A 26,816-nucleotide genomic window follows, 5' to 3' on the forward strand; every position below is an offset into this window, starting at 1 on the left:
CGTCAAAACTGCATCTGCATGACAATCATTGGATCTCAATCGGTTTCATGGGAACATGCATTTAGCTCTTCAATTACTTTTTCGTGAGCAAATTAGAGAAGATGGTGTTAACAAACTATATAACCTTCTTGTATTTAGTTTCAATCAAAGAAAATGCTGCCTAGTGCTACCTTGTCCCAGACCTTCTGCTTTCAAACCCCCTCTCTCTCTCTCTCTGTCTCTCTGTCTCTCTCTCTCTCTCTCTCTCTCACCTGCTGTCTCAACCACTGAACGCTTGGCATGAAAGGCAGCTGATATTTACTCCTGAGGCGCTGACCTGTTGCACCCTCTACAACCACTGTGATTATTATTTGACCCTGCTGGTCATCTATGAATGTTTGAACTTCTTGAAGAACAATCTGGCCTTAATGGCCATGTACTCTTAAAATCTCTAGGTCTCTTCCTAGGTTCCTGCCTTTCTAGGGAGTTTTTCCTAGCCACCGTGCTTCTACACCTGCATTGCTTGCTGTTTGCGGTTTTAGGCTGGGTTTCTGTATAAGCACTTTGTGACATCTGCTGATGTAAAAAGTGCTTTATAAATACATTTGATTTAGTGGCGGCCGCTGTTGAGTTTTGAAAGCATGAGAATATTTTTGGGACTATTCAGAAATGACCAACGTGGTGTTTTTGGTGCATCAGTAACATTATAATATGCTATTATATTTGGTTATGTTATGTATAATACTAATGAATCATTATGTGATCGTCGAAGACATTGACTCAGCTTTGATCTAACTTTACTAAACAATCACAGGATCCGGCAGCACTACATCCCTACTGCACCAAAATGAGCTAATTAGCCTACTCTTTTGCAGAAACGAGAGACCGTGTGTGGCTGTTTTTATGAAAATCTGGGAATATTTGGCCAAGGAAACATTTCTGGTTGGTCTCGGGGAATGTAAAACAGTTAGGAAGGGAGACTTTTAAAACAGGATTGAGTGAAGTAGCAGCAAATATGTTGAATGAGCAATGAGCATGGAGAGCCTCATAAATTTGACGAAATCACCTTATATCTTTCAGTCTAATAAGGCTATTTACTTACATTAGTAGCTCGCTGTCAGAAGCATGAATAAAGTAGTTAGGCAACTGTCCTATCTAAGTTTAGCTGGAATGTAGCCTGATGTCTTGTCTCGCCTATGTCAGATCTCAGCAACGATTGGAGAAGTGTTTAAATATTTTTTCTTTAGTGCAACATGACTTCAAGAGACAGGTTGGAATGTCTGACTGAAATACAGGACAAATCTATCTGTTTTCTAAATTAGCGGTGTTTGAATTTGTTGATAAAATGCGTGATTGTTTGGTTGTGGAACTAAGGGCCAAATGTGGGACTGTACCGGACAATCCAGGACATGTGGTCACCCTACTTGGGAGAGATGGAGTCTACCGGATCCTAGCCTATAGGGTGTGTACACTACACACTAGCATAAGTTCTACCTTTCTTCTTTGCATACTCTCTCTCCTCTTCACTCTCTTCATCCTCCCACTTCTTCTTCTCTTCTTCTCTCTCAGGGGGCTCCAAGGTCTCCTGACCCAAGCTTCCCCACTCAGGTGATTTGCGAACTTCCTCTGGATCACCACAGAGGAAGAATGAGAGGTTGGAGATCTATTTCTCTACAGGTTGATTAGTGCTGTCTGACTGCTCCCATTTTCAAGCTCCAACTTCGACAGGCTTCGACTATACACTCACTAGCACTACTCACTAGCTCTATACATGTACAGCTCATCCACAGAAGATACCTTCAGTCTTTTTTCCTGTGTCCTCCTCCCTCCCCTCCTCTTTCTCTACCTCTTTCTCAGAGGGTTTCCCGGTCTCCTGTGTTCCACCCATCCCCTCCACTTCAGGCATTGGAGGGGCTGCGAGCACCAAAGGATCACATCATTCATTGATTTGTTATTTTGTTTGTTTATCCTCCCGTCTGTTAATTCATTCATTCATAATACTAGTGTACCTAATTGATCCAGTCTATTTCAAAGGAGCACAATGAGTTATAAAACTACTAACTAATGCAGTCTTTCAAATCCTAAACCATGACAGATACCTTCTGCCTCAATCTCCTTCTTTACCACTTCCTCCTTCTTTCCTTCTCCCTCAGAGGGGCTCTCACTCTCTCCAGGGCCCTCTGCCTCAGGTTGGGGGGGAACTGTGAGAGTCAGAAAGGGCCGAAAAACCGAAGTCAGAATTTGTTCACTTCGCCTCATCTCCTATGAACTACAAACTACAGGTCACTTAGAAAAACGTAACATTTTACACAGCTAGCAAGCTATAACCTTTATTTCTCTCCTTCTCTGTTGTCGTCTCTTTCTTTTCCTTTTTCTCCACCATCCGCTCATCTTTGCCAGAGGGCTTTTCTCTTTTCCCAGAGTCCACTGCTTCAGGCTTTTGGGTGACTGCGAAGCGAGCACCAGTGAGACATGAGCACTCTCAGAAAACTTAAAAAGTTATGTCCGTAACTCTGGTACCGCAAAACTTCAATTAACAGCCCAGGCGTTTATTTGCTTAAATCACTGAACACAACAGGGAGATTTCTAAGGGTTTGTACTCCCAAAGTTGTTTACTGTTTTTTTGCTTGCCTGTTAGCTAGCAGTTCTCTGCTGTTAGCAGCTAATGGCTAGCAGTTTCTTGCTGGCGAGTCATTACAAAATGATTGAATGTAACAAATAAAACATTAAATCAATCATGTTTATTTGAAACAGGCGTTTATTTGCTGAAATGTGTGCTGTTGCCCAGGTATTAAATGGGACAGGCGGCTATTTGAGACTCAGCATTTAATTGACGTTTTTTGTATGCTCCCATTATGATTTAATCAGACGCACAAAACAGACAATGTATCGATTTGAGTTGGATCTTCGTCAGGTCATACCACTGTAAATGCACCTACATAAATATCCTCAGAGGCATGTAGGCTACATCTGATCAATTAAATAAATGAATATAAATATTACACAGTATACATACAGTGCATTTGGAAAGTATTCAGACCCCTTGATGTTTTCCACATTTTATTACGTTACAGCCTTAATTCAATTACATATTTGACTCATCAATCTACACACAATATCCCATAATGACAAAGTGAAAACAGGTTTTCAGAAATGTTTGCAAATGAAATTCAAATTCAAAACAGAAATACCTAATTTACATAAGTATTCAGACCCTTTGCTCTGCGACTCTAAATTTGATCTCTGATGCATCCTGTTTCCATTGATCATCCTTGAGATGTTTCTACAACTTGATTGGAGTCCACCTGTGGTAAATTATATTGATTGGACATTGGAAAGGCACACACTTGTCTATATAAGGTACCACAGTTGACAGTGCATGTCAGAGCAAAAACCAAGCCACGAGGTCAAAGGAATTGTCCGTAGAGCTTCAAAACCGGATAGTGTCGAGGAACAACCCTTCACAGCATTGAATGTCCCCAAGAACACGGTGGCCTCCATCATTCTTAAATGGAAGAAGTTTGGAACTACCAAGACTCTTCCTAGAGCTGGCCACCCGGTCAAACTGAGAGATCAGGGACAAGGGGCTTGGTCAGGGAGGTGACCAAGAACCTGATGGTCACTCTGACAGCGCTCCAAAGCTCCTCTGTCGAGATGGGTGAACCTTCCAGAAGGACAACCATCTCTGCAGCACTCCACCAATCAGGCCTTTATGGTAGAGTGGAAGCCCCTCTTCAGTAAAAGGCACATGACAGCCAGCTTGGAGGCACCTAAAGGACTCTCAGACCTGAAAATAGCTGTGCAGCGATGCTCCCCATCCAACCTGAGAGAGCATCTGCAGAGAAGAAGAATGGGAAAAACTCCCCAAATACAGATGTGCCAAGCTTACCCAAGAAGACTCGAGGCTGTAGTCACTGCTGAAGGTGCTTCAACAAAGTACTGAGTAAAGGGTCTGAATACTTATGTAAATGTGGTATTTCAAATGTTTGTTTTTTATAAATGTGCTAAAATATATAAAAACCTGTTTTTGCTCCGTCATTATGGGGTATTGTGTGTAGATTGATGAGGGGGGAAAAACGATTTAATCAACTTTAGAATAAGGCTGTAACATCTGAATACATTCCGAATGCCCTGTATATGGAAAAACATCCATGCATTTTGATTTGTTTATTCTTATGGGTGTGCAATAGATTACAAACAGGTGAGACAAATGTGTCAATCATTTTGTATATTATATAAGGAACATGGGAAAATGCAGCCAGCCCCTGGAGAGCAGAACATATCTAGTTCCACATTTAGACCTCTTGGAGAGGTGGATTATCCTCAACCTTATTGTTGAGGAAATGTATCCAAAAGGACTCTCGTCTCAGGAGGAAATTGTCAATATTTCCCCCTCTATGTGACATTTTCACATGTTCAATTCCCAGGTATTGAAGAGAGGACAAGTTGTGCTTTGCCTGGGAAAAGTGGGGACTTTTGATATCATTATTCCTTATGCATCTCCTGTGTTCTGTAATTTTTAGCGCTCTGATCGCCTTTCCCACATACCCCAATCCGCATGGACACTTGATCAAATAAAGGACGTTTGGGGTGTTGCGGGATATTGTGCCTTTAATTTGTGTCTCTTTGCAAGTCTCTGGGTGAAAAAAACCCTGCTATTTGTGAATCAAGTTGTCCTGAGTGCATAAGCCTACATAATTCCCATTTGGAATATCACTAAGAAAGTATCTTGCTGGGGTGTTCACACAGGGCAGGTGTGCGTAGAGAGCGCGCTGGACCGTACGCCCTTACACACGGTTCCTCCTACTCCTCCCTTGACATCAATTTCAACTCCAGCCTTCCCAGCCAGGCCGGGGCAGGGGAAATACAGGCCCAACATCATAGCCTCACCACGGAAGAAGATGCGGTGGGGGAAGCGCAAACACTTACTATGGAGAACGCAGGTAGGCCTACATGACACAGAGCCAGAAAAGTTGAATGTGATAAATCTGTCCAGCAAGTCCCTATCTGAACCTTGTATCTGCTCTCAGCAAAGGCATATCATTTGTACTAACAACACATTGTACTGACTGATTTTCAAACATTTTTCAGAACTCTAAGACTGATGAAATTATTTGCTACAAATGATACTGTGTCTATTGGAAATGCCCATAATGTTGACACAAATTACATGGAAAATGAGAATGCATCAGAAATAAACTTACCCTCAATGCAACGAATATGTAGCAAGTCTGCTATTTTCAGGGGTAAATCCACCTTTATGCCTCAGAGAAAGAATGCATCACTGGAAACATATTGAAGACCAAGTAAAACATGTGAATACCAGGTGTTGAGTAACTTGGCCAAAGAGAGAAGCTTTGAGCGATTTGAACAAATATTTAACTGTCATTGTGAAGCCTTCCGATAAAGGTAGTGCAATATTGGTACAGAACCTGGTGGACTATGAGACAGAGATGAATCGACAATTGTCTGACAATGTTTCGTATCAGAAACTCCCTTTGGACCTTACTTCCCAGTTAAATGCCTCTATTCATGACAAGCTCATGCTACTGCATATCTTGGCAGAGAGAAAATCCGTAAGAATGAGTACAACGCCCTATTATTGCCGGAATTGGGAGCCCGACAAAAAAATATCCACTTTTGTTGACTCATTTCTCAAGCCATGTGTCTCCTCCTTACCCTCCTTCACTGGGGACTATGGTGACATGATTAATGTACTCAAGAAAATTCCCCAGATCAATGACAACACACTACTGGCCTGCTTTGACTTTGAAAACCTATACATGTCTATACCCCACCAAGTTAGACTAGAGGCCCTGAGCTCCTTCTTGGAACAATGCCCTACAGCCTCTCAGCCTAGCTCCTCATGTATCAGAGACTTAGCAGAGCTGGTACTCACAAATAACTGTTTTATGTTTAGAAGTTACTTTTTCCTACAAACAAAAGGAACCACTATGGGGAGTATGATGGCACCCAATTATGCCAATCATTATATGGGACTCTTAGAACATGAACACATTCACAACCCTGAGCAAAATAACTTTCTATCCAAGATCAAACTATATCAATGTTATATACAGTTGAAGTTGGAAGATTACATACACCTTAGCCAAATACATTTAAATACACTCAATTCCTGACATTTAATCCAAGTAAACATTCCCTGTCTTAGGTCAGTTAGGATCACCACTTTATTTTAAGAATGTGAAATTTCCAAATAATAGTAGAGAGAATGATTTATTTCAGCTTTTATTTCTTTCATCACATTCCCAGTTGGTCAAAAGTTTACAGTATTTGGTAGCATTGCCTTTAAATGGCTTAACTTGGGTCAAGCGTTTCGGGTAGCCTTCCACAAGCTTCCCTCAGTAAGTTGGGTAAATTTTGGCCCATTGCTCCTGACAGAGCTGGTGTAACTGAGGCAGGATTGTAAAGCCTCCTTGCTCGCACACGCTTGTCAGTTCTGCACATAAATTTTCTAGGATTGAGGTCAGGGCTTTGTGATGGCCACTCCAATATCTTGACTTTGTTGTCCTTAAGCCATTTTGCCACAACTTTGGAAGTATGCTTGGAGTCATTGCCCACTTGGAAGACCCATTTGCGATCAAGTTTTAACTACCTGAATGATGTCTTGAGATGTTGCTTCAATATATTCACATAATTGTCCTACCTCATGATGCCATCTATTTTGTGAAGTGCATCAGTCCCTCCTGCAGCAAAGTAACCCCACAACATGATGCTGCCACCCCTGTGCTTCACGGTTGGGATGGTGTTCTTCAGCTTGCAAGCCTCCCCCTTTTCCCTCCAAACATAAAGATGGTCATTATGGCCAAACAGTTCTATTTTCATTTCATCAGACCAGAGGACATTTCTCCAAAAATTACGATCTTTGTCCCCATGTGCAGTTGCAAACCGTAGTCTGGCTTTTTTATGGCGGTTTTGGAGCAGTGGCTTCTTCCTTGCTGGGCAGCCTTTCAGGTTATGTCGATATAGGACTCGTTTTTACTGTGGATATAGATACTTTTGTACCTGTTTCCTCCAGCATCTGCACAATGTCCTTTGCTGTTGTTCTGGGATTGATTTGCACTTTTCACACCAAAGTACGTTCATCTCTAGGAGACAGAACGCGTCTCCTTCCTGAGCGGTATGACGGCTACGTTGTCCCATGGTGTTTATACTTGAGTACTATTGTTTGTACAGATGAACATGGTACCTTCAGGCATTTGAAAATTGCTCCCAAGGATGAACCAGACTTGTGGAGGTCTACAATTATTTTTCAGGTTTTGAGGCTTTGGCTGAGGTTTTGGCTGATTTCTTTTGATTGTCCCATGATGTCAAGCAAAGAGGCATTGCGCGTTTGAAGGTAGGCCTTGAAATACATCCACAAGTACACCTCCAATTGACTGAAAGGATGTCAATTAGCTTCTAAAGCTTCATTATTAATGGGAATTTTTCAAGCTACTTAAAGGCACAGTCACCTTTGTGTATGTGAACTTCTGACCCACTGGAATTGTGATGCATTGAATTATAAGTGAAATAATCTGTCTGTAAACAATTGTTGGAAAGATTACTTGTGTCATGCACAAAGTAGAGGTCCTAACCGACTTGCCAAAACTATAGTTTGTTAACAAGAAATTTGTGGAGTGGTTGAAAAATGAGTTTTAATGACTCCAACCTAAGTGTATGTAAACTTCCGACATCAACTGTAGATGATACACTACATTATCAAAAGTATGCGGACACCTGCGCGTCGAACATCTTACTCAAAAATCATGGGCATTAATATGGAGTTGTCTTCCCCGTTTCTGCTATAACAGCCTCCACTCTTCAGGGAAGGCTTTCCACTAGATGTTGTAACATTGCTGCTGGGACTTCCTTCCATTCAGTCACAAGAGCAATAGCAAGGTCCGGCACTGATTTTGGGGGATTAGGCCTGGCTCGCAGTCTCCATTCTAGTTCATTTTAAAGGTGTTTGATTGGGTTGAGGTCAGGGCTCTGTGCAGGCCAGTCAAGTTCTTCCACACCGATCTCAGCAAACAATTTCTGTATGGACCTTGCTTAGTGTATTGTCATGCTGAAACTGGAAAAGGCCTTCGCAAAACTGTTGTCACAAAATTGGAAGCACAGAATCGTCTAGAATGTCATTGTATGCTGTATCATTAAGATTTCCTTTCACTTGAACTAAGAGGCCTAGCCAGAACCATGAAAAACAGCTCCAGACAATTTTTCATCCTATCCTATCATCTACCTATATCTAGTGTTTTTTGCAGGTAGCATAGGTAGCGTTCTCCTGGCATCTGCCAAATCCAGATTTGTCAGTTGGACTGCCAGGATGGTGAAGTGTGATTCATCACTCCAGAGAACGAGTTTCCACTGCTCCGGAGTCCAATGGCGGCGCTTGCCAGCCGACGCTTGGCACTGTGCATGTTGATCGTAGGCTTGTGTGCGGCTGTTCGGCCGTGGAAACCCATTTCATGAAGCTCCCGACAAACAGTTCTTGTGTTGATGTTACTTCCGGAGGCAGTTTGGAACTCAGTATCGAGTGTTGCAACCGAGGACATACGATTTTTACATGCTACGCACTTCAGCACTCGTGGTCCTGTTCAGTGAGCTTGTGTGGTCTACCACTTTGCGACTGAGCCATTGTTGCTCCTAGACAATTTCACTTCAAAAATATAAGCACTTACAGTTGACCAGGGCTGCTCTAACAGGGCAGAAATTTGACTTGTTAGAAAGGTGGCATCCTATGACAGTGCCACTTTGAAAGTCACTGAGCTCTTCAGTAAGGTCATTCTACTGCCAATGTTTGTCTATGGAGATTGCATGGAGGTGTGCTCGATTTTATACACCTGTCAGCAACCGATGTTTCTGAAATAGCCGATTACCTTTGTTGATGTAGTGTATATTGGTATTATTTGCTGGGACTCCCATTGAACTTGAGATGCTCCATGAGTTCCTAGACAAGATGGCGCTGACAAACATCATCACCCTGTTCCTAGCTCCTAGTCTTATTCCTTACATTATTAGTTCAGAACGTTTCTTGAATTATTCCCTACAGCCAAAATTAATTTGAGGATATTTGATCGGCGGTCACTCACCAGCATTTCGACCAAAAATTTGACTTTCCTGAATTTGATCCTTTGTTTGTACCTCACAAGGCAATTCCATTGGAGTGGGCTTTTATTCCGACTCAGGAGGCGTGCATACCGTCCACCGCTTCTGAGTATATTACTTGCCAATGTTCTGTCCCTAAACAATAAAGTAGACGAGCTCAGGGCGAGGATCTCATTGCAGACAGACCTCAGGGACTGTAACATGCTCTATTTCAAGGAATCGTTGCTCTCTCTGGATATACTGTCCCTGTCCATTACAGTCAGCAGGGTTTTCCGTACATCGCACGGACAGGAAGAAAGAACTCCCTGGGAACTGGTACAGAAAGACAGAAAACACAGGTATAAATACCCAGGGGATAAGTGGGGAAGATGGGCGACATCTGGAGGGGGTGGAGACAAGCACAAGGACAGGTGAAACAGATTAGGGCGTGACACTGTGAAACATAAGATATTACAATTTTTAATGTCCCTTTGGTAGGATAGTATTAATCAAATCAAATCAAATCAAATTTATTTATATAGCCCTTCGTACATCAGCTGATATCTCAAAGTGCTGTACAGAAACCCAGCCTAAAACCCCAAACAGCAAGCAATGCAGGTGTAGAAGCACGGTGGCTAGGAAAAACTCCCTAGAAAGGCCAAAACCTAGGAAGAAACCTAGAGAGGAACCAGGCTATGTGGGGTGGCCAGTCCTCTTCTGGCTGTGCCGGGTGGAGATTATAACAAAACATGGTCAAGATGTTCAAATGTTCATAAATGACCAACATGGTTGAATAATAATAAGGCAGAACAGTTGAAACTGGAGCAGCAGCACAGCCAGGTGGACTGGGGACAGCAAGGAGTCATCATGTCAGGTATTCCTGGGGCATGGTCCTAGGGCTCAGGTCCTCCGAGAGAGAGAAAGAAAGAGAGAATTAGAGAGAGCATATGTGGGATGGCCAGTCCTCTTCTGGCTGTGCCGGGTGGAGATTATAACAGAACATGGCCAAGATGTTCAAATGTTCATAAATGACCAGCATGGTCGAATAATAATAAGGCAGAACAGTTGAAACTGGAGCAGCAGCACAGCCAGGTGGACTGGGGACAGCAAGGAGTCTATTAATCGTAGATTGTCCAGTTTGTTTTCCAATGATTGCACGTTGGCCAATAATACAGAGGCAAGAGGTGGTTTACCTACACGTCGGCAAATTCTTACAAGGCACCCCGCCCTCCTCCCCCTTTTATTCACACTGATGATGGGGATTTGGGCCTTGTCTTGACAACGCAGTATTTCCTTCGAGTCAGACTCATTAGAGAAAAAAATCTTTGTCCAGTTCGAGGTGAGTAACAGCTGTTCTGATGTCCATAAGCTCTTTTCGGTCATAAGAGATAGTAGCAGCAACATTATGTACAAAATGAGTTACAAGCAATGCAAAAAAACAAATAAAAATAGCACAGTTGATTAGGAGCCTGTAAAACAGCAGCCATCCCTCCGGCGCAATTATATACATTGAGAAATAGTGTATTCCGGGTAGTTCCAAAGATATCTGTAAATAAGTTAATATTTATATAAATAAAAAAACTAAACATAACTATGTTTGTAGTTATAGGTAACCAGATCTAGACAATTAAGTTAATACGTCTTTGACCATACTGTGTTGTTACGTTGGTGAGTAAAAACCCATGCTTCCTACCCTTTTAAGGTTATACAACATAAATAATGCACAGTGACAAATTGTGACGTAAATGTGATTACTATGTACTGCTGTATCACAATACAATTTTTTTGTTTTGTATTTCAGTCATTTTTTTAGTTGTCCCGCTTTACCAACCATATTTAGCTAAAGTAGGACAGCATTGAGTGCAGTAGTTCTTCCTTTTTGAAGTTATGCCGCTACCGTTTGTGGTCGATGGTGGCAGATTGTGGTAAATTGCAACAATGGCTGACACTTAAATAACGTGCCATAGAATTGTAGCTAAAGAGGGACAGTCTTATAGGCTTTTCCAATGGAGGAAAGAGATCCAATTTACATTAGGGACCACCTGTACTTAGGTTATGTAGGGCTCTCTGGTTCTTGTAGTACTATATCCGTGTAGTAATGTTATTAGTACTGTTATTTGAGTGAATTCAGAAAAAGTGGGACACTTTTTGCAGATCAATCAATCAATGAAATGTATTTATAAAGACCTTTTTACATCAGCTGAGGTCACAAAGTGCTGTACAGAAACCCAGCCTAAAACCCTAAACAGCAAGCAATGCAGATGTAGAAGCACAGTGGCTAGGAAAAACTCACTAGAAAAGCCGGAACCTAGGAAGAAACCAAGAGAGGAACCAGGCCAGTCCTCTTGAGATTATAACAGTACATGGCCAAGACGTTCAAACGTTTATAGATGACCAGCAGGGTCCGTCTTCTGTAACCTCTTCAGACATCTATCCAACATATGATACCTTTCTGAAATTGTCAGATGTTTCCTGATCACACAAATGTCAATTATATTGTAATTGGGGTACAATTAGGACTAGAATAATGGTGTCCCAGTTTATCTAACCTGCTATTCCAGTGTGCCAAAAGCAAACTAAAATATGGTTTTGACTAAGTGTATACATGGATGTGTCATGCCTCCTGTGAATATGATATCAACATTGGATATCAACGATATCAACATCTTGAGGATTTCAGAAATGTGTCATGTGTTGGGTATGTTGGATAGATGTCGAAAAAGGTTATACATGCAGATTACAGAAAGTGTCCCACTTATTCAGAATTCACCCTATGTGGATTGTGCACTCGGGACAACTTTACTCACAAATGGCAGTTTTTTTTACAACTCAGAGACTGGCAAAGAGACTGACGAAGAGAAACAAATTAAAGGCCACACTGCAACACCACAAATGTAATTTATTTGATCAAGTGTCCATGCGGATTGGCGTACGTGGGAAACACATTCAGAGCGCTTAAAACCAGAATCAAATAACACAGGATTTGCTTAAGAAATAATGATATCAAAAGTCCCTTTGCCGTGCACTTTTCCCAGGCAAAGTACAACTTGTCCTACCTTTGCTACCTGGGAATTAAACATGTGAAAATGCCACGTAAAAGGGGATATTCTCAATTTCCTCCTGAGACGAGAGTGCTTTTGGATATATCAAATGAAATTGTATTGGTTAGCAGATATTATTGCGAGTGTAGCTAAATGCTTGTGCTTCAAGTTCCGACAGTGCAGTAATATCTAACAAGTTATCTAACAATTCCACAACATCTTGGCGGCAGGTAGCCTAGTGCTTAGAGCATTGGACTAGTAACCGAAAGGTTGCAAGATCAAATGGATAGTAGCGGGTTGAACAGAGAGTGGCTCGGGTGGCTGTTGTCCTTGATGATCTTTTTGGCCTTCCTGTGACAATGGGTGCTGTAGATGGAGGGAGGGCAGGTAGGTTACCCCCTGTGATGTGTTGTGCAGATCCAACCACCCTCTGGGGATCCCTGCGGTTGTGGGCGGTGCAGTTGCCGTACCAGGCGGCCCGACAGGATGTTCTCAATTGTGCATCTGTAAAGGTTTGTGAGGGTTTTAGGTGACAAGCCACATTTCTTCAGCTTCCTTCTTCACCACCCTGTCTGTGTGGGTGGACCATTTCAGTTTGTCAGTGATGTGTACGGCGAGTAATATACAACTTTTCAACTTCTCCACTGCTGCCCCGTCGATGTGGATACGGGGGTGCTCCTTCTGTTGTTTTCTGAAGTCAACGATCATTTGTTCAACACTCTGTCTCCAAGAGGTTTTCTATAAAATGTGTTCTGCTCATAGGGGGCTGCCTTTTCCCGTTTTTCTTATATAATATTGTATACAAAATTATTAATGCATTTGTCTCACCTGTTTTTAACCTATTGCACATCAATATTACTTGACAAGAATAAACTAATCAAAATGTATTCATATTTTTCTATATATGTCGACTGTGTAATATTTATTTTGATGTTAATGTATCATATTAATTTGACTGGATGTATTCAATGACCGGTTGTAGCCTACATGCCTCTAGTCCAGAGGTTAATTAAGTAGGTGTGTTTCACAGTGGTGTATGACCTGATAAAGATCCAACTCAGATCGACACGTTGTCAAATCAAATCAAACTTTATTTGTCATTGGCGCCGAATACAACAAGTGTAGACCTTACCGTGAAATGCTTACTTATAGAAGCCCTTAACCAACAGTGCAGTTCAAGAAGAGTTAAGAAAATATTTACCAAATAAACTAAAGTAATAAATAATAAAAAAGTGGCATCTGTCTGTTTTGTGCATCTGATTAAGTCATGATTGGAGCATAGCAGAGTTGCGGACATTACTTTTGTCTTTGATACATTGTTCTGTTCTGTACCTGATAAGTTGGATGTGCATATTTTTCTATTTTTTCTTATTTTTTCACCCACAGAAAATCAACACTAACATTTTACCATAAGGATGGGTCAATGGGGATTTAAAAAACAGACTCTTAATAGACATAATTTATCAGGACTATACTGTAGCTACCTTATAGTAAGTGTATTAGTCTGTCTATGAACAATGACACAGCTACAAGTACTTTACTTCTACTACAAATTAACCTACCAGTACACACAATGCACAATAGACCTATACCTTCTTCAGTCTTTTCCTCTTTCTTCTCCATTCCCTCTTTCTCCTCCACACCCTCTTTCTTTAGTCCTATCTTAGAGGGAGTATCACTCTTCGCATTGTCCTCTGCTTCAGCAGGTTTGGAGGTGACTGTGAACATTGAAAGATTTTGTCCTTTACAGTCCGAATATGCATGTCTCTCTACAAAACGCATAGTACTACAGAACTACAGTACCCACATACTAGACCTACACAATGAGGCTACAATACACCAGCTATACCTTCTTCAGTCTCTTCCCCCCTCTCTTTCTCCTTCATCTCTTCTTCCTCACCCTCCTTTTCAGAGGGCATCTCAGTCTCTCCTGCATCTTCTGCCACTTCCCTATTAGCATCTGTACAAAAAACATTGCAACCTCCAAAAGAAGTATGTGCAAAAATATTGTTATTTTCAAAGAGCTCTAAGGGGTATCTAACCTTTAAAATAGGAATGACTAATATGTCAAGGCATGTGGGAAACAAGTTGTAAATATGGAACATTCTCCTTTAAAGATGTAATCCGCATTTGGGAAAACAGCGTCATGGTTTCCCTCTGGAAAATATTGGAAAATATTCAGACCCCTTGACTTTTTCCATGTTTTTTAAAGTTACAGCCTTATTCTACAATGGATTGAATTGTTTTTCCCCTGCTCTATCTACACACAAAAATGACAAAGCGAAAGCAGGTTTTATACATTTTTGCACCCCCCCATGAATACGTTATTTACATAAGTATGCAGACCCTTTGCTATGACACTCAAAACTGAGCTCAGGTACATCCTGTTTCCATTGATCATCCTTGAGATGTTTGTACATCTTGATTGGAGTCTACCTGTGGTAAATTCAATTGATTGAACATGATTTGGAAAGGCACACACCTGTCTATATAAGGTCCCCCAGTTGACAGTGCAAGTCAGAACAAAAACCAAGCCATGAGGTTGAAGGAATTGACCATGGAGCTCCGAGACAAGATTGTGTCGAGGCACCAAAAATATTCCTAGAGCTGGCTGCCCGGCCAAACTGAGCAATCGGGGGAGAAAGGCGCTACTTATGTAAATAAGGTATTTATGAAGGACAACCATCTTTGCAGCACTCCACCAATCAGACCTTTATGGCAGTGCCCAGATGGAAGCAAATCCTCAGTAAAAGGCACATGGAGTTTGCCAAAAGGCACTTAAAGGACTCAGACCATGAGAAACAACATTCTCTGGTCTGATGATACCAATATTACATTTTTTGGCCTGAATGCCATCGTCACATATGTAGAAAACATGGCACCATCCCTACGGTGAAGCATAGTGATGGCAGCATCATGCTGTGGGGATGTTTTCAGTTGCAGGGACTGGGAGACTAGTCAGGAACGAGGGAAAGATGAACAGAGCAAAGTACAGAGAGATCTTAGATTTTTTTTAAACTGTTCCAGAGACCTCAAGACCTCAGATAGGGGAAAAGGTTCACCATCCAACAGGACAACAACCCTAAGCACCCAGCCAAGACAATGCAGGAGTGCACCTTGATCCGGTCATTCTACAAACGAGGAGCATTTCAGAAGATCCCACCACCAACGGACCAAGCAGCGTGGTCAGGAGGACTGGACCTGGAGGAAATCCTGGAGGGAGCAGGACCCTGGACAAGTGCCAGGGAGTATCGCCGTCCGAAGGAGGAGATAGAGGCACCGAAAGTGAAACGGCGACGATACGAGGAGATAGCTCAACGAAAGCAAGCACGAGAGGCAGCCCCAGTGTGTGCAACACATTTTTTAGGGGAGGCACAAGGGAGATTGGCGGAGTCAGGGTTCAGACCTGAGCCAACTCCCCGTGCTTACCGTGGGGAGCGTGTGACTGGTCAGGCACCGTGTTATGCGGTGATGCGCACGGTGTCTCCAGTGGGCATTTACAGGCCGGTGCGCTCTGTGCCAGTGCCCCGCATTTGCCGGGCGGAAGTTGGCATCCAGCCAGGACGGGTTGTGCCAGTTCTACGCTCGAGACCTCCAGTGCGCCTCCACGGCCCAGTGGATGAGGTGCCTGCTCCACGCACCAGGCTTCCAGTGCATCTCCCCAGTCTGGTGAGACCTGTTCCGGTTCCACGTACCAGGCCTCCAGTATGTCTCCCCACTCTGGAAAGCCCTGTGGAAGCTCCACGCACCAGACTTCCAGTACGTCTCCTCAGTCCGGTGAGACCTGTTCCGGCTCCATGTACGAAGCCTCCAGTTATGATCCATGGCCCGGAGCCAGTAGTTATGATCCATGGCACGAAGCCTCTAGTGATGATCCATGGTCCAGAGCCTGTAGTGATGATCCATGGCCCAGAGCCTGTAGTGATGATCCATGGCCCAGAGCCTGTAGTGATGATCCATGGCAAGAAGCCTCCAGTGATTATCCATGGCCCGGAGCCTGTAGTGATGATCCATGGCACGAAGCCTCCAAGTGATAATCCATGGCCCGGAGCCTCCAGTGATAATCCATGGCACGAAGCCTCCAGTGATGATCCATGGCCCGGAGCCTGCATTGAAAATCCAGGGCACGGAGCCTCCAGCGACGGTCCCCAGTTCGGAGCCTCCAGCGACGGTCCCCAGTCCGGAGCCTCCAGCGACAGTCCCCAGTCCGGACCCTCCAGCGACGGTCCCCAGTCCGGAGCCTCCAGCGACAGTCTCTAGTCCGGAGTCTCCAGCAACGGCCCCCAGTCCGGTGTCTCCAGCGACGCTCCGCTGTCCGGAGCCTCCAGTGATAATCCATGGCCCAGAGCCTGTAGTGATGATCCATGGCACGAAGCCTCCAAGTGATAATCCATGGCCCGGAGCCGCCAGTGATGATCCATGGCCCGGAGCCTGTAGTGATGATCCATGGCACGAAGCCTCCAAGTGATAATCCATGGCCCGGAGCCTCCAGTGATAATCCATGGCACGAAGCCTCCAGTGATGATCCATGGCCCGGAGCCTGCATTGAAAATCCAGGGCACGGAGCCTCCAGCGACGGTCCCCAGTCCGGAGCCTCCAGCGACGGTCCCCAGTCCGGACCCTCCAGCGACGGTCCCCAGTCCGGAGCCTCCAGCGACAGTCCCCAGTCCGGACCCTCCAGCGACGGTCCCCAGTCCGGAGCCTCCAGCGACAGTCTCCAGTCCGGAGTCTCCAGCAACGGATCCCAGTCCGGTGTCTCCAGCGACGCTCCGCAGTCCGGAGCCTCCAGCAACGGCCCCCAGGCCGGAGCCTCCAGCAACGATCCGCAGTCCGGAGCCTCCAGCGACGATCCGAGTCCGGAGCCTTCAGCGACGAGCTGCAGTCCGGAGCCTCCAGCGGTGGTTCCCAGTTCAGAGCCTCCGGCGATGATCCACGGTCCGGTTCCTCCGGCAACGATTCAAGGTCCGGAGTCTCCGGCGACGATCAACGGTCCAGTTCCACAGAAGCGGAGGGATCAGCGTAGGGAGCGGGGGCTACGTCCCGAACCGGAGCAGCCACCGAGGGTAGATGCCCACCCGGGCCCTCCCCTCCCCTCAATACGGTGCAGTCGTCCTGCCCAGTGACAGCCCCGAAACCTGAAGGATCTGGAGATGGTCTGTATGGAGGAGTGGGCCAAAATCCCTGCTGCAGTGTGTGCAAACCTGGTCATAAACTATGATCTCTGTAATTGCAAACAAAGGTTTCTGTACCAAATATTAAGTTCTGCTTTTCTGATGTATCAAATACTTATGTCATGCAATAAAATGCAAATTAATTACTTAAAAATAATACAATGTGATTTTCTGGATTTTTGTTTTAGATTCCGTCTCTCACAGCTGAAGTGTACCTATGATAAAAATTACAGACCTCTACATGCTTTGTAAGTAGGGAAACCTGCAAAATCGGCAGTGTATCAAATACTTGTTCTCCGCACTGTATATACAGCCAAGAGGCCCATGATCACTCTGGATGAACTGCAGAGATCTACAGCTGAGGTGGGAGACTCTGTCCATAGGACAACAATCAGTCGTATATTGCACAAATCTGTCCTTTATGGAAGAGTGGCAAGAAGAAAGCCATTTCTTAAAAATATCCATAAAAAGTGTCGTTTAAAGTTTGCCACAAGCCACCTGGGAGACACACCAAACATGTGGTCAGATGAAACCAAAATTGAACTTTTTGGCAACAATGCAAAACGTTATGTTTGGCGTAAAAGCAACACAGCTGAACACACCATCCCCACTGTCAAACATGGTGGTGGCAGCATCATGGTTTGGGCCTGCTTTTCTTCAGCAGGGACAGGGGAGATGGTTAAAATTGATGGGAAGATGAATGGAGCCAAATACAGGACCATTCTGGAAGAAAACCTGATGGAGTCTGCAAAAGACCTGAGACTGGGACGGAGATTTGTCTTCCAACAAGACAATGATCCAAAACATAAAGCAAAATCTACAATGGAATGGTTCAAAAATAAACATATCCAGGTGTTAGAATGGCCAAGTCAAAGTCCAGACCTGAATCCAATCGAGAATCTGTGGAAAGAACTGAAAACTGCTGTTCACAAATGCTCTCCATCCAACCTCACTGAGCTCGAGCTGTTTTGCAAGGAGGAATGGGAAAGAATTTCAGTCTCTCGATGTGCAAAACTGATAGAGACATACCCCAAGCGACTTACAGCTGTAATCGCAGCAAAAGGTGGCGCTACAAAGTATTAACTTAAGGGGGCTGAATAATTTTGCACGCCCAATTTTTCAGTTTTTGATTTGTTAAAAAAGTTTTAAATATCCAATAAATGTCGTTCCACTTCATGATTGTGTCCCACTTGTTGTTGATTCTTCACAAAAAAATACAGTTTTATATCTTTATGTTTGAAGCCTGAAATGTGACAAAAGGTCGCAAAGTTCAAGGGGGCCGAATACTTTCGCAAGGCACTGTATATATATATATATATTCTTTTTTTTGTCTATATAAATTAGCTAGCCCAAATAGAACTGTCAGCAATGTTTATTAAGATAGCTAGGTAGCTGGTTAATCTTGGACAATTTTAGATTAAATTTAACAGGGTGAGGTCTTGGTACATTACATATATATGTTGACCCTCAGACAATATTCATATACACTACACGACCAAAAGTATGTGGACATCTGCTGGTCGAACATCTCATTCCAAAATCATGGGCAATAATATGGAGTTGGTCCCCCCTTTGCTACTAAAACCGCTTCCTCTCTTCTGGGAAGGCTTTCCACTAGATGTTGGAACATTACTGTGGGAACTTGCTTCCATTCAGCCACAACAGCATTAGTGAGGTCAGGCACTGATGTTGGGCAATTAGGCCTGGCTCGCAGTCTGTGATCCAATTCATCCCAAAGGTGTTCGATTGGGTTGAGGTCAGGGCTCTGTGCAAGCAAGTCAAGTTCTTCCACACCGACTGTAGCCACAAAGTTGGAAGCACAGAATCATCTAGAATGTCATTGTAAGCTGTAGCGTTGATTTCCCTTCACTGGAGCAAAGAGGCCTCGCCCGAACCACGAAAAACAGCCACAGACCTTAATTCTTCTTCCAACAAACTTTACTGTTGGCACTATGCATTCGGGCAGGTAGTGTGCTCCTGGCATCTGACAAACCCAGATTTTTCCATCGGACTACCAGATGGTGAAGCGTGATTTATCACTCCAGTGAACGCGGTTCCACTGCTCCAATGGCGGCAAGCTTCACACCACTTCAGTCGACGCTTGGGATTGGACATGGTGATTTTAGGCTTGTGTGCGGCTGCTTGGCCGTGGAAACCCATTTCATGAAGCTCCCGACGAACAGTTCTTGTGATGACATTGCTTCCAGAGGAAGTTTGGAACTCGGGAGTCAGTGTTGCTAACGAGGACAGACAAGTTTTATGCGCTAAGCGGTTCAGCATTCAGCGGTCCCATTCTGTGAACTTGTGCTGCTCCTAGACTTTTCTACTTCACCATAACTTACAATTGACAAAATTTCAAAAACGGACTTCTTGGAAAGTTGGCATCCTATGACGGTGCCACGTTGAAAGTCACTGAAGTCTTCAGTGTATGGCCATTCTACCGCCAATATTTGTCTATGGAGATTGCATTGCTGTGTGCTCGATTTTATACACCTGTCAGCAATGGGTGTGGCTGAATAGCCGAATCCACTAAATTGAAGAGGTGTCCACATACTTTTGTATATATAGTGTATCTTGAATATCAATGATGTCAAGAAGTTTGTATGAATTTCTTGTTTGGCATGTCTCTTAATGTAATGACATGACAACTGCGTCAGTGTTTGGGACAACCATTCCCCCAAATACTGGCTGAAGACCTAGCTGGCCAATAACTAGCTAACACCAGACACAAGTATATTTGCCTTTGATGAATAGGGGAAACAACTTATTATATTTGCTGACACACTGCAGTCAAATTTTGGCACCAGTAGACTAGCTACCTAGCTATGTAAACCACGCCCCTCTGCGAAGATGCCTTCTGCGATGTTGGTTACAAGACTGTACTTATGTATTAAAATTAGGCTTTTTGTGACGTCACAAAAAGCCCTGAATAATCCTGCCTCCATCCAGCCTACTGCATCAAAGTGTTTGACATACTTTGGAGATAGATACATTTCACATTGCTGAGATACTGTACTTTGATCTAGTTTCATCCAAATATCATCCAGTTGGATGAAAAACATGATTTTGACTGTTAGGGACCTTTAAGATGACCAGACTATTGACCATTCAATGACCACATATTGATTACGCAGCACTACTGGGTGTATGGGTGCCATAGAAATACAATCTGTTCTATGTATGGTTCCAGGTGTACCCTAGAAGTAGTCTCTATCAACAGCCAGGTGACATGAGAGTCTGCCATAGAGAGCCATTGCCTATCTATTCATAGGTATGGCCTTTTCTGTGACGGAGACACATAAGAGCCCGCTATTCATCTCTATGGAGCTTACCTAGAGGATAATTTAGCTTACACGCTCCCTGAGGATTTTCCTCCCAGGCGGTGACCCTTCCACGCCAACTGATCCTAGTATAGATCGTGCTGCTGAGCCGCAGAGAGAGGGGACACTGGCAGCTGTTCCCAGAGCACCCTGTCCCCCTCGTCCCGCTTTACACAGCTGGCTCCCAGCCATTATACCTCATCAACGTGACCCCGCCCCCATCCCCCCTCATGTTTGAGTCTCGTGATTTTCCCTCTTCCCATTCTCCATACGGAATAGGTAGCGATTGGTTAACACCTCCTCATACATGCATGCACACGTGCGTAAACACAACACACACGTATGCATGTACACAGGGATACCACAGAGAAGACCCACTGGGTACAGACATCATATCATTGTCTAATTTTGGTTTACATTTGGTTGAGTTGTCAACTAATGTTAATTCAATGTGAAATCAACAAAAAATGTCACCATATCATTGGATTTAGGTTAAAAGTTGGCTGAAAAAACGTTGATGACTTTTTTCAAATCCAATCAGTTTTCTACATTTTTTTTGTTGAAATGACATGGAAACAACATTGATTCAACCAGTTTTTGCCCAGTGGGGACAAACACACACCCATTGAAAAAGAGTGCCACCAAATGGTGGTGGACTCTGAAAGATGCCAGTTTCGATTATAGGTGCAACAGTCCCAGAGTCCCGGTAAGAGGACTGAATAACCAGCAGGGGACAGGGATACAACTCACACTTTATTGCCACACCGGACAGACAGGCACACTGGAAACAAGAATAGAAGGAAACAGGTGTAATTGATAGTGTAAGTGATCATTTTATGTTCAGTGATGCACTAAAGGATGTCCAGAGGAAGCCCAGAGGCAGGATTGTCCATGTGGAAAAAGTCCAGATGGGAGTTGAGGTGAAGGACAGGAGTTTATAGAGGTTGTTTCAACCTGCCATCCTGGAAACAACTAAAGAGTTCAAGGGCAGACTGGGGTCTCCAACCCCAGGCTGGGCCACTGGTTTGCTGACCAGCTGACTCTGTTCTCTGGCAACCTGGTCCCTAATACATAGGTGTGAAGTGGCCTTCTGCAACAGGACAGTCCCAGGGCGCGCGCGCACACACACACACACACACACACACACACACACACACACACACACACACACACACACACACACACACACACACACACACACACACACACACACACACACACACACACACACACACACACACCTCCCTATGGGGGCTGATCTCTCAGGGACACTGAAGTTACACTGGCTGATCTAGCAAAACAGAGAGCATAAATGCATTTAATCTCAGTTACCCACGCTGCTTTGGGGGAGAGAGCGCTTCACAGCCATACCGGCATTAATCTCAATCGGCTCGTCAGCTCAACCCGCACTGTCTGAATGGCACGTTCGCACACACACACCCAGGGAGATGGGGTTGGATTTGTGTGTGTGTGTGTGTGTGTGTGTGTAGAGGGCAGCTTAGCGGAGCAGGACAGTGATGGAGCTCTCAGATCATCTGCTCTGGTCACTGCCAGCAGTTTGATCGAGAGTCAACACAGCAACACTGTTTGCCCTCTAGAGCTCCCTGACTCCCCACACCAATTCTCAACCAGCAGGCAGACTGCCTCCCTACAGAATCATGTTCACAGTGCCTGGCAGCATGTCATTCCAGCCACCAAAATTCCTTGACATAAAGTGAAATACTGCATCCATATTAGGAAGTCGTGACAGAGTTTTACCTGAAATTTGACATCTTCCTAATATGAATGCCGTAGATGTGGAGGTAGCCTACATGGAATTGTAAATTGTGAAGGAGGTGAATTTATGCATTGTCGAATATGGAGCAAATTGTGAATAGAGTATAGACCTTTGAAATTGTGTGTTGACAGCAAGTTTGATCAAGAGTGGTTCAAGGCCTCTTTATGAGTTGTGTAAAACCATTCTCTGGGAGTGATGATGCAAATGGATGGGTTTTGTTTTGGCCGCCCCTCTCTACAGTACCTCTCTCTCACTCTCACTCTCTCTCACTCCCTCCCTGCTATTCCTCTGCCAGTAGCTTGACAGGAACCCAGTGTCTCGGAAACGTGTTGAAATCACATTGATTTCACACTGACAGTGAAGCAGGACTTTATCCCACCCTCTCTCCCTTTCTCTCACTCTAGCTTTTTCTCCCCCCCCTTCCACATTCTCTCACTATCACTCTCTCTCTCTCTCTCTCTCTCTCTCTCTGTCTCTCTCACTCACACACTCACACACACTTAGACTCACACACGCACACACTTAGACTCACACTCACACACACTTAGACTCTCACACACACTTAGACTCTCTCACACACTTAGACTCTCTCTCTCTCACACACACACACACACACACACACACACACACACACACACACACACACACACACACACATACATTAACTGGGTTTCAGTATCATTATCTAAATTGAATGAGCAGCTCTGACATCGAATATGATTATTGTGTAATGTAAGGGGACACTCCTTATTAAATAGCTCTTTTTGTTCCAGGCCTTACCTCTGAGGGAAGCCAGTCAGAGAGAAAATAGATTATAGTTCTATGACGCCACACCACAGGAATCCTTCAAATAAATCAGAATGCTTTTCAGTTTAGAGGCTATAGCTCTACTCTACATCTACTCTAAACTACTACTCTATGGGTCTGGCTTACCTTCTTCACTCTCTACAACCATTGGCTTAGGCAGCTCCGTTGGGGGCGGTGTTGTAACAGGGGCAGTGCTCTCGGTCAGGAACAGTGACGTGAGCTCCTCCATGATCGGTGGAGGGGATGTGGACTCTTCTGTGATAGACTGAGGGGTGGTTGTAGGGGGCGTGGCCTCTGTGGTAATGTAGATGGAAGTTGTACGTTTTTCCTCTATAAGTGGAGGTGGTGGAGGGGAATCGGTGGGGGTGATGGTGTAAATGAGGGGAGGCTCAGGGTCCGTAACAGGGGGCTCTGTTGGGGGAGTGGTGGTGGTGTCGGTTGGGGCCTCGGTTGAAAGGATGGGCTCTTGAGGAAAGAGAGAGAATGTGAAAGGGATGAGAAATGAGTGGTGTAAGGCATTAGGCATAGGGAATGTTGTCTCAGATTGGTTATCCAAAGAAAGCCAAGCTTTTCTTTTCTCTGACCCACGCACGTACGCGCACACACAAACACACATAGACAGACTTGCAAAATGTGCATATAAGCACATGCACAAAAGTGTCAGCATGCACAAGCACACACTCGCGAAACACTTGCAGGCACACGCACAGAAGTGAAGACATGATGGAAGTGTGATTTCACACAGCTGAGATTGACTAAACTCAAAAGCTGTACCTTTCCCACCTATGGGGGGGGGGGGGGGAGGGGGGCATTACTGCAAAGACAAGTTCTATTTAGTTTACTGCAGAAGATGCTTGTGGTAAGAGAACACTGATTGCAATACTAATGGTCCACTTCAGGCTTACAGTATTTTATTTAACCTTTATTTAACCAGGCAAGTCAGTTGAGAACAAATTCTTATTTTCAATGATGGCCTAGGAACAGTGGGTTAACTGCCTGTTCTGGTGCAGAACGACAGATTTGTACCTTGTCAGCTCGGGGATATGAACTTGCAACCTTTTGTGGTACATTAGATATATGGATAAATGCAAATGATATACATCAGTTTAAGAGGTTAATCTACACAACATGTAAATACTGATGTCATACATACACATTAGATATACAGTATAGAAGCAAAGATGTATACTAGAGCTGGTGTACTATATGCTAGCCCTATTAGCTAATATACAGGGGTTGCCAAACTTTTTGGGCACTTCTGTGATAGCAAATTTATTAGGGACGCCCTCAAAATCAGAACACAACTCTGACTTTACAGTGCGATAAAAATAACATACAAGGCGTTTTACTATGACTGGTGCAGCGCATGGCCAGACTAACCAAGTCTTGGGCCCTGGGTCTGGGGCCCTGGGAACTAACATTTTAAAGGCCCCCCTCTTAGCATCAGGGATCATTTCTATTGCTTTTTTCACGGTAATTTCCTGCAATTCTACACCATTTTCCAGAGATAAAAAAATTGCAGTTTAAATGCACATTCCTGCAAGTCTACACATTGTCAATTCTACACATTGTAGTTTTCAAGTTTAAATTATATTGTAAATGTTTACCGAGTACCATGGATCCCTGTGAGCCTCCCAGGCCCTGCTGTGCATCTAAGGTAGCCTATATTGTAGATTAATAGTATTACATATTATTGTATTGCACCCTCTAAACTTGTTCCACGGACCCCTTGGCCAAATTCATTTAATCTGTTGTTGCTAGCAATATTGAATATTGCCACAGTACCTCCGCGGACCCCAGTTTGGGAACCCCTGCACTAGTGTACTACAAAGGCCACTAGCTCTTTGTGTTAAAGCATTAATAACAAGCTGGATGTTGGCTTTCTAAATATCAAGCTAAATACATACAGTATAGCTCAATAGTCCATGGTTGGCTATATCACAAAATAATTTGCAGTGTTAAATCAACACTTAAAGAGTTCATGTTAACACTATCTCAGAGTACATATGGTCCCACTCTACAGAGTGTAAAAAGCACTCTGATTATAGTATTACATTTTGAGTGTTAATGTAAAATATTAACACTGCATTCCACTTGCCAGTGTTACTAAAATGTAACACTATAGGCTAATTAACACTCACAGAGTTATTTATTGTCAACACTAGTGTTGATCTAGAGTTAACTCCTATTAGTGTTAAACAAAAACACTATTACAGTCAGTCATTTTTGGTGTTGTTTTAACACTGTATGGTGTAAAGCCTAATTTTCATACTTTCCAAGGTAACTTTTCTTTTGGAGTGAATTGTAGAGTTACCACCCCACTGTTTTTGTAATATCCCTTTCATACTAAGGCATTTCCCCACCAGTTTATCACCTTTTCTTTATATCTGAAAGGTATTGCCAAAACTTGAATTTCCTCCAAACGGCCTAGTAATCATTTCAATAAAGTTCTGCATACAATGTTTGCAAACGCTGAAGGCGGATTTGGCACACATTACACTCTCAATTAAACTCTTGATGGTGGCTAAGGCTTCGCCTGTTAACCATCTTCCTACCAGTTCTAAACTTTGCAAGGCATGTCCCTTCGCCCATCTTTTCGCATAGCCCACCACTAAGCATGCAACGTCTTCCGAACCACAACTGGATGGATACATAAAGAATTAGGCTACTGTGGGAATAAATATCACCGAATGATGAAAATATAGGCTAATGCAATTGAAGTCATGTACAGTATCAAATTGTTGCACACTGAAACTTGCAAAGTCAACCAATCCTTGTAATACATTTGAAGTAATTGCCTACCCGCGTGTGGTCAACTCGATCTCCCAAACGCGGTCTTAGGGCCCTTCCTGGGTGCACGTTTTGTTTTCACATAGCCGACTCATCATCAAGCTTGGATTATTTGAATCAGCTGTGTAGTGATAGGGAAAAAAAACTAAACGTGCACCAAGACCGAGTTTGGGAAACCCTGAACTAGATGATCATTTCAGCACCGTTTTGACGCCATCAAGCTGCTAAGAGACAAGCATGGGGACTCGTCTTGGTAAATCAATAAATGTCTGATTTTAGTTTTCCCTGAATCTCCGTTTGGATATTGGTTAGGCTACAATTACACCGGGAAAATGTTGACTAAGTTGAGGTGAGTGCTGCCTATGATCATCTGTCACTTAGTAGCCGAGGCCAACCAAAAGCCTGTGACTACACGGACTTGTTTCACTGGAACACTGACTGTATAGGATATTTGGCTAATTGGTTTCTGGCTGGGCAAATAAGTGGAGGTTGTAGCTTATCTATTAGTTGCTCATCTATAACTTATCAGAAACATTTAGCATGTAATAATGTGGCCTAGGAAAGAGATGAAATGTGGATTTTAAAAAAGCATGGTCTTGGGCTCTGTTTCAAAATATAACTGTTTTATATGACAGCTGTTCCAGACGTTCCCATGACACAAGTTGTCTGGGGAAAATATTTGTTGTATTTTATTCTTACTATAAAATATATGTGTTTTGACTGTGATTGGGTGTCTTGTCAGTTTAATTAACAAAATAACAAACTATTGATTTCATTTGGATGGCGCACAAAAATGTGTAATGGGTTCGCTCTCAAAAAGATGTCGCATGAAGCTTACTTC

General features: G+C 43.7%; 1 protein-coding gene across 4 annotated transcripts in view; it reads right to left on the reverse strand.

Moving 5' to 3' along the window:
• Positions 1–26,816, reverse strand: part of LOC110509506 (netrin-G2) — a 153,254-nt gene that overhangs the window by 25,267 nt on the left and 101,171 nt on the right. For 2 of the 4 annotated variants that reach the window (XM_090227290.1, XM_090227289.1), the window contains 7 exons: positions 23,312–23,650; positions 13,960–14,091; positions 13,703–13,828; positions 2,308–2,427; positions 2,079–2,180; positions 1,777–1,893; positions 1,474–1,605 (listed from right to left, as the gene is read on the reverse strand). The exons of 1 other annotated variant lie outside the window; for it this stretch is intronic. In XM_090227290.1, the coding sequence (XP_090083416.1) occupies positions 1,474–1,605; positions 1,777–1,893; positions 2,079–2,180; positions 2,308–2,427; positions 13,703–13,828; positions 13,960–14,091; positions 23,312–23,650 (1,068 nt within the window). Of the gene's footprint in view, positions 1–1,473; positions 1,606–1,776; positions 1,894–2,078; positions 2,181–2,307; positions 2,428–13,702; positions 13,853–13,959; positions 14,098–23,311; positions 23,724–26,816 lie in introns of all 4 variants that reach the window. One more of the 4 variants, XM_090227292.1, reaches the window with a different exon arrangement.

This window comes from Oncorhynchus mykiss, chromosome 29 (assembly GCF_057628025.1).
Source record: "Oncorhynchus mykiss isolate SJ-2025 chromosome 29, ASM5762802v1, whole genome shotgun sequence".
NCBI lineage: Eukaryota > Metazoa > Chordata > Actinopteri > Salmoniformes > Salmonidae > Oncorhynchus > Oncorhynchus mykiss.